Source organism: Triticum aestivum, chromosome 1D, assembly GCF_018294505.1.
Source record: "Triticum aestivum cultivar Chinese Spring chromosome 1D, IWGSC CS RefSeq v2.1, whole genome shotgun sequence".
Lineage (NCBI taxonomy): Eukaryota > Viridiplantae > Streptophyta > Magnoliopsida > Poales > Poaceae > Triticum > Triticum aestivum.
This window is the reverse complement of record NC_057796.1, coordinates 206,468,159-206,476,839: the sequence shown is the minus strand read 5'-3', so window position 1 is coordinate 206,476,839 and position 8,681 is coordinate 206,468,159. Positions and strand designations below refer to the sequence as shown.

General features: G+C 52.6%; 1 protein-coding gene across 1 annotated transcript; it reads right to left on the bottom strand.

Annotated features, from left to right (window-relative positions):
* Window positions 1–4,184: 4,184 nt before the first annotated feature.
* Window positions 4,185–7,931, bottom strand: LOC123167443 (protein unc-13 homolog). The gene is made up of 5 exons (XM_044585290.1): window positions 7,263–7,931; window positions 6,279–7,151; window positions 5,717–6,166; window positions 5,463–5,649; window positions 4,185–5,372 (listed from the first exon to the last, which is right to left on the bottom strand). The coding sequence occupies exons 1-5, from the start codon at window positions 7,773–7,775 to the stop codon at window positions 4,420–4,422; spliced, it is 2,976 nt and encodes a 991-aa protein (XP_044441225.1). The 5' UTR covers window positions 7,776–7,931; the 3' UTR covers window positions 4,185–4,419.
* Window positions 7,932–8,681: the final 750 nt, after the last annotated feature.

Here is an 8,681-nt window from a genome sequence, read left to right as displayed (position 1 = left end):
TGCCTACACTTCCACTACTCATTTTCTAAGAGAGAACCACCTACTCATGTGTTGAGACCAAGACATTCCAATCCAACCACAAGAATCTTGATCTCTAGCCTTCCCCAAGTTGCTTTCCACTCAAATAACAGCCAAATCTGTGAGAGAGAATTGAGTCTTGGGGAGACTATCATTTGAAGCACAAGAGTAAGGAGTTCATCATCAATACACCATCTATTACCTTTTGGAGAGTGGTGTCTCCTAGATTGGTTAGGTGTCACTTGGGAGCCTCCGACAAGATTGTGGAGTTGAACCAAGGAGTTTGTAAGGGCAAGGAGATCGCCTACTTCGTGAAGATCTACCCGAATGAGGCAAGTCTTTCATGGGCGATGGCCATGGTAAGATAGACAAGGTTGCTTATTCATGGACCCTTTGTGGGTGGAGCCCTCCATGGACTCGCGTAACCATTACCCTTCGTGGGTTGAAGTCTCCATCAACGTGGACGTACGATAGCACCACCTATCGGAACCACGCCAAAAATCTCCGTGTCTACATTACGTTTGCCTTCTCCAAACCCTTCCCTTTACCTTGATATGCAATGTTTTACTTTCCGCTGCTACACTCTTAGAGTTGCATGTGTAGGTTGATTGCTTGACTTGTGCTAAGTTGCTAAAATCTGCCAAGACTTAAAATTGGGAAAAGGCTAGATTTTTATTTGGTCAAGTAGTCTAATCACCCCCCCCCCCAGACCTACTTTTGATCCTACACCTGAGTATTGATGTCTTTATGTCAAATTATAGACTATTGCTTTGAATCATTCGGGTGTAAATATTCATACCACAAAAGAGATTACATGATAAACATGTTAGGTAGCATTCTACATCAAAAAATCTGTTTTTATCATTTACCTACTCGAGGAAGAGCGGGAATTAAGCTTGGGGATGTTGGTACGTCTTTTTTTATTGTTCCATGCTATTATAGTATCAATCTTGGATGTTTGTTATGCAATTATATATCATTTTTTGGTACTAACCTATTAACCTAGTGCCCAGTGCCAGTTGCTATTTTTTGTTTGTTTTTGGCTTTTCAGAAAATTAGTAAAAAACGGAGTCCAAACGCTACGAAACTTTTTGACGATTTTTTTTATCAGAAGGGACCCTAGAAGACCTGAAGAGTCACGAGGGAGCGACAAGCCTGCCAGGCGCGCCCCCAGGCTTGTGGGCCCCTCATGGCACCTCTTGACCTAATTCTAGCTCTGTATATTCCCAATACATCAGAGAGCCACCCGAAATACTTTTTCCCCGCCGCAAGTTTCTGTTCTTCGGAGATCCATCTGGAGACCTTTTTCGGCACTCTGCCGGAGGGGGAATCGATCACGGAGGGCCTCTACATCAATCTTGTTGCATCATCACTACGAGATTTGATCCTTGCAATTAACCGCCAAGGGATTGACTACCCCTTGTTTGCGTTGGGTGCAAGTATTTGTTATTTTGTGTGTAGGTGTTGTTCACGAGGTCTTGTGTGGTTCTCCTACTGGATTGATGAACTTGGTTCTTAAATGAGGGAAATACTTATCTCTATTGTACTGCATCATCCTCTCCTGTTTGAGGAAATCCCAATGCAGCTCACAAGTAGCAATAAGTCAGTGTTTTCTGTAACAGATTAAGCCCAAAATTAGTGCTTTCGAGTAGAAATTTATAGAATGATGTTTTCTACAAACCTAGGCTTCAATGTGGTGGTTTTCTTCAACTCACTCTACTTTAGGTCCCACCCCCTATCCTATGTGGCATGCCACATAGGTGATCAGCAAAGTAAAGGCCACGTAACACAATTCAAGGAGGTCAACAATGGTCCAAGAAAGCCCCTATGATTCCAAGCAAGCCACTTCAGTCAACAAAAGTCCAAGCAAACCTTCATGGTCAACAAGTCAAAGAAAGAAGACCACTTAAAAGAATAAGTGAAATATGGAGGCAAAGGAGCAAAGAAGTCGAAGCCCCAACAAGGAAGCCTTCAAATAGTGTAGGCATTCATCCATTACTGTGCTACAACCCGCCTCCTAGCCCAACTAGAGGCATATGGGCAGAAGGATGAAAAATCACCTAGTCCTACTCTCCCACCTCCTTGTCTGAAGGGTAGCCTTGATCATTTGTTAAGGACCCGGCTATATAAGCCTCCCCCATTGGCATCTAAATCATTTACTCCCACTTGAATAAACTCAAGAGCAGGAGTCACTCTCCTTGTCCCTGCAACAAGGCTCAACCGAAGCTTGGGAATCAGAATCCGAGGGGCCTAGTAAGGCTCGGACCAGCCAAGAGTCGTGGGACTTCGAAATTTACAACACTCCAAGTTCTTCGTGCCTTGAGCACCACTGTTGACGATTTTCCTCATAGGATGTAGGTCGCGTTCCGACTAGGCAAATGAACCTATTCAAAAAAAATCTTTGTGTCACCTTGTCGAGTGTACGACGACCTTCAATATAAGGTCATTGTACAAACCCCCGCGTACTAATCACTGACCATATAGTTATGGCTACCCCTATCAATAGTTGATCCTTGAACATCAACACTCGCACCAACCATGGGGAATCCTCGCCATGTGAAAGGTCATCAACCAATGAAGCTAGATGGCCCAGCCTAAATCAAGTCAAGTTCCAACAAAATCCGAAGGTAACTACAGGTAAGGCGGGTCGATGCTAGAAGGTGAAGACTCCTCGAAGGCACCTCGAAGTCGTCGTGGATCCTTGAATTTTCTCCCCTTGGACTCGCATAGATCCTCCATGCCGCGAGCGCACACATCTTCACCAAGCTCGAAGCCACTTCAGATCATGAAGCCGCTACCCTCAGAGTCGCCGATGGTCCTCGACGCCACTCCGCTCGGAGTCGCGTGCATCCTCAATGTCGCGACCCTGCTTGTCTTCAACAAGCATAGAGTCACTGCGGATCCTCAACGTTGCTACGTCGCTCATCTTCACCAAGATTGGAGTTGCCGTGAATCCTTGAAGACGCTCCCCTCAAAGTCAAGAGGACCCTCGATACTGCGACCCCGCGCATCTTCGCAAAGAGATACGCCTCCTTGGGCTTACTCTATTCGGAGTCGCGTAAATCCCCGATGATGTGACATCGCTCACCTCCACCAACTCAAAACCACATTGGTCCTTCGAAGTCATGGCAAAGTTCGTCCTTCGTGCTTTGGACAGGCCTCGCACACGAGGTTGTGACGCCTTTATGACTCTATCACGTCAACGTCACGGCAAAGTTTACCCTCCTTACCATGGCCAAGCATGCAAAGGGAGCCGCAACATCACCACACCTCCACCAACTTGAAGAAGCTCATGGGCTAAGCTCGCGGGCATGAAGGGAGCCCCTAAGATGCAAGACACAATCTAGCCAATGAAGGGCGGGTCTGAGTAACTCTTACCTTCGTATCTCCCATGTGAAAAGAGGAGGTAAGAGGGACCATGTTAAAATTGCTCTTCTTGTAATGCCTTGTCTGGCAAAAAACTACATGGATTCTTACGTACTGCATCAGTTGATCATGACATCCAGCTTTGTTATATTTCTCCTCTGGTTGACAATGTTGTTCCAGTGCCCGAAGATGTGTAGAAGATCCTAGATGCTCACAAAATTGTTTTCGGTTGATCCCGTATGATGATGCCCGCAACCAGCTGTTGTAGCTTTGCCAAGTCAATTCCGCCGCCGTCATGTGCGTCGGGAGCGTGGGCTTGCCGGATTTCGCCGTTGATTCACTTGAAATTCACTCCTACCTAGCGGAGGTACATGGTTGCGTTTTGCATGGATTCCTGAAGGATCCACGCCATTTGCCAGGAATTTATGGAACCATATAAGGAATCAACGAACCGAAAAAAAATATGGGAAGAAACCAGTGGATCTGGCACAATGTTGCAGACATTGGCAAAGGCAGGGGTGCCAGCAGGGGCCTGGCCCCCCTAACATTATTGATTTAAGCCTAGTATTAATATGAACAGTAACATTTTGCTGCTAAAATTATGTATTCTGCTGGATTGGCCCTCCCCAACAAGGCTTAGCAACACTTAGCCCCCCTCATTCGATTTTCATGGCTATGTCACTGGTTGTAGATACCTACCGACCAGGTGCACTCTCCAGCTTCAAGCTAGGTCTTGGTTCATAGAACACAAGGATAGAGTGACTTGTGGCGGAAGATGATTAGAGAGGTGTGAAGTTGACAGTACAATTTTATTTTATTTTTTGAGGGAAGTTCGCACTTGGCAGTACATGGATCCTCAACCCTGACGCTTAGCAACGGCTATTTTAACAAGGCACACTCACACCTGAACGCATTACATGGGCCGCTCACTTGGGCCGGCACAGATACAGCCCACGTAGCCGCAACGATTGTTGCAGTGATGGGACTAAAAAGTGTAGTAGCACCTAGACTCAGTCGTGGGGCATTTGGCCGACATCACCGCCGCTTGGCGAGCTGGAACGTGCGCTTCAAGAACTGGTTGGCGGCCTCGTCGTCGCGGTGGCACAACACGCGGAGGATGGTGTTTGGGTCCGCAGGGCCCCACTGCCTCGTCGGCGGTACGTGGGTCGTGCCCCCATCGCTGTCCTCGTATTCTCGCACGCCCGCGATGGACTCCGACGTGGCGGCGCCGAACGCCGTGATGAGGTGCTCCGTCGACCGAGCCATGAGCTCAACGACGCCCTCTACGGCCTCCGCCTCCTGCACCACCACGTCCTCGGGGACCAGGCCCTCGCCGCACGTGCAGAAGGCGCGCTTCAGGCTCCGGAAGTCCTCCTCCACCATCCCGTGGTCCGCCCTCGTGAAACTCCGGTCGTTGCCGCCGGCGAGGAGGACCATCAGGAACGCCTGGAACGAGGCCTTCATCACCTCCCGCACGGCCACCGGCTGCGCGTGGTCAACGAGCACGGACACGAGGAACGACAGGTTCTGCTTCAGCGCGCGGAGCACCGGCCGGATGCGTGTGTCGACGACGTTGCGGATGTACAGGCCCTGGTAGAAGGCGTGGCGCGAGTCGAGGAAGATAAGCCGGGATGCGGCCACCTCGGCGACGTGGGACACCGCCGACTGGGCCGCGGCGCGGGTGCGGTCGAAGTTGAGGGAAGTTGCCACCCGGTTACCGCCGGAGGCAGAGGAGAGTGACGAGAGCGGCTCCTCGATGGCCTGGACGTGGGTGAGGACGTAGTGGAGCGTGTTGAGGCGGACGTAGAGGCGCTGCGTGCCGCGGCTTATGGATGGCCGCGGGTTGTGCTGAGAGGCGCCGCCGCGCGGGTTGGCCTCCGGCGCTTGGCACGACGGCAGCACCGCCTTCTTCCACAGCCGGAAGAAGCCCGAGTCCTGGTTGCACCTCGTCAGCGCCGGGAGGGGAGGGACGTAGTTCTGCTTCGACCCTGCATTTGGATTCAAACAAGTCTGTCGAACGATGATGGCATGGCATGCTAAGTTTATTTAACGGGATTGAGTTTGATCGGGTCGTTTACCACATGATGCCACGAAGGAGATGTAGTCTTGAAAGATTGAGTCGAGGCCGTCGACGAGCGCCTGAACCACGTCGTCTTTTGCCGTCGCCGGAATGTCAGAGAACTCGTCGATGGTGGCCCTGGACAGCCTCATCAACTCTATTGCCGACGCGGGGAAAGGCTCCTCCTTGGACTTGGGAATCCAGCTCTACAAAAACAATGTCAAGCTCTACGAATTCCAGCTTCACTTCATCGACCAGAGATCCAAGTGTTACCTCGGTTTCTTTGGCTCTGAGGAGGCAGTCCGCGCTGATCCGAAGCCTGTCGTCCATCCAAGCTTTGAGCAAGCTCATCACCACTGACTCCACCTCGTAGGGCTCCATGTCGCCCACGACGGCCCTTGCCCGGTCGTCCTCGCAGTCCGCCGCGTCCTCGGCGGTCATCTGTGCCAGGGCCTTCTCCAGGCGATTCGCAGAGTGGAGCACGCGGACGAGCTCCTCCGTCAGGATGGTGACCTTGCCCAGGTACTCTCTCAGCACCACGCCGAAGCAGCCGTGCAGGGTGACTGCGGCGACCGCTATGGGGGCCGGGTGCAACCGCCTCAGCAGCGGGCTGAAGTTGGCGCGCTCGAACTTGGCCAGCTGCTCCGTCTCCCTCGCCAGCCGCGTCAGGATCACGCCGGGGTCGTTTGCAGGGTCTGCCTCTCGCATGCCATTCTCGAGTATCTGGAATCATATCATGTCCGGCGATCATATCAAATTATGTCCGACAGCTTGATGGTAGCGCTAATGGTTTGTGCTTTTCTCCTATGTGATTTGTGATGAAGCATGGGCTCACTTTGGTGAAGATGTTCTTCATGGAACACCTGATGTAGTAGTCGACGCGGTCGGCGGTGAAGTTCCCGGTGCCCGCGTATTCGCGGTCGGCGACGATCTTGCCTGCGGCAAGCGCCAAGGACAGCAATATCTCCATGCCCTCCGTGGCAGTCCCGCCGGTGCCTCTCTCGTACCTCTCGTGGTAGTCCAGCAACCGCTTCTCCGACCACTCCTGCATCTTGCCGAGCGCGCTGAGGAGCACCTTGGCGTACACCGGGTCACGGGACAGGGACTCGCGGCTCCCCTGCTTGGCGTCGGCCGCCACGTCGGCGAGCAGGGCGAGAGTCGCGGACGCGAGGTCTGGCTCGGCCTGCTCGGTCACCACGTACTGCTGGAAGAAGACCCAGGCGAAGCACACGTTGTGCACCGCCCGGCCGACGCCCAGGATCGGCCAAGTCTTCTTGATGAGCTCCAGCAGCTCGTCCACCTCGTCTAGCACCACGGTGGGCTCCCTGTGGTCGAAGACGGTCTGGAGGAGGGAGACGTAGAGGAGCACGTTGAGCGGGTAGCCGTCGGCCCAGTGGCACGCGTCGCTGCCGCTGCCGGGGCGCCACGCGAGCGCGTGCACGGCGTTGGTCAGGACCCGCATCGCGTCGGAGCCCTTGCCCGTGTCGATGGCGCGGATCTCTGTGGCGCGCATCACCTCGCGGAAACGGAGCACGGCGGCGTGGAGGCGGTCGAGCGGGAGGGACGGGTGCAGAAGGAGGCCTGCCTCTAGGAGCTTGATTTGCCGGAACTGCCACTGGTGGTACTCCTCGCCGTCGGTGAACTCGGACGGCTTCAGCTGCCGAAGTAGCTCCAATGGCAGAACGATGGAATCAGGCTTCTTCCCAACCTGTGGAATAATAAATGGATAGATAATACTACGACCGACCAGGGGGCACGTGCATGGATGGAATCAGGCTTCTTCCCAACAGATGCGGCATGCATGGATGCGCATCCGGACCTGTCCGACGACGGCGCGCATGAGCGTTCGACGGAGCCGCGCGTCGCTCTGCTCGGTCACCCGCATCTGTTGCCGCATGATCTCTGCCGACGTCATCGGCCGCCGTGTTCTGCCGGGAGAGACCGGGCCTGAATTCTGGCTCGAGGTACGCACCATCGTCGGCGCGGACCGCCTCGGCTTGAGCCCCAGCGCCTTCTTCACCTTGCTGCTCATGACGGCGCTCCCGCCCCTCGCCCCCGCGCCGGCCACCGGTGACGACACCTCCCCCTCCGACGCGCCGCCGCCCCGCGCCCCGGGGCTCGACGCTGCAGCGCCACCGGAGGAGCGGCAGGACATGAAGAAAATCTCGTACGCCGTCTCGCGGAGCTCCACGGAGCCGAGGGCACCGATGCCGCCGAAGGGGCACTCTAGGTCGGCGGCGGCGAAGTCAAGCTCGGTGGCGTTTGATGAGCGCGTCGCCGAGGGGCTCCCGGAGGCGGAGCGCGACCGCTGGTGGTGTCCCATCGTGCCCATGGTCACGTCTCCCGTGCGTTCCAGTCGGCGGGGCCGGGCCGAGCCGAGCGAGGTCGCTCGCAGCGCTGCTGGCGACGTCGCCCTCCCGGCCGCGCAATGGAGGCACGAGAGAACTGGCTAGGCAAGAACGGGACGGAAAGGTTGAGGCAGCTACGCCCAAATAGATGGTGGACTATTTCTATGTCACAATTCGAGGAGAACCAAGAGAAGTTGTTTTGCACGTGATCTTTTAGGGACTGGAATATAGCCCCAACGTATATAGAGTGACAAAAACAATAACGTACGAGTATTTCGAAAACTTTGATACTCCCTCCGTTTCAAAATATAGAGGCTCTCGTGCTTCAACTTTAATCATAAATTTAATCAACGAGCGACGCGAACAAAAGTTATACCAATAAATTCATATTCAAAGAAAGTTTTCAATTATACTTTCTCTGTTTTAGAATATAAAAACGTTTTTGACACTATGCTAGTGTTAAAAACGTTCTTATATTTTAGGACGGAGAGTATATAATTTTTGCTCCACCGCAATCAGTCTTGTTGGTTAAATTTATGGTCAAAATTTAACCTCGGAAAACGCCGGCACACAATATTTTAGAACGAAGGGAGCATGATTTAGTACTTCTCAAGGGGCTCATCTGCTCCCGCTCAGAAAAGAATTGAAAATAAATATTAAAAAATTCAAAAAATTGTGTGGTAAATAATTCGATGCGTGAAGTTCACTCTAAATTTCAACTCATTTGAACATCTGATCAGCTCTCGACAAAAAGGACAATTCAGATTAAAACAATACGTGAGCTGCTCAGATGTCCAAATGAGTTGAAATTTAGAGCGGATCTCACGCATCAAATTATCTACCCCACAAAAAAAATTAATTTTTTCGAATTTTCTAGTATTTATTTTGAA

Coding starts and splice junctions, on each gene's coding strand:
- LOC123167443 (XM_044585290.1), bottom strand. CDS start 7,775: ATGGGCACGATGGGACACCACCAGCGGTCGCGCTCCGCCTCCGGGAGC. Junction 6,167..6,278: donor TGAAGAACATCTTCACCAAA/GTGAGCCCATGC, acceptor ATATGATTCCAG/ATACTCGAGAATGGCATGCG. Junction 5,373..5,462: donor CTCCTTCGTGGCATCATGTG/GTAAACGACCCG, acceptor ATCCAAATGCAG/GGTCGAAGCAGAACTACGTC.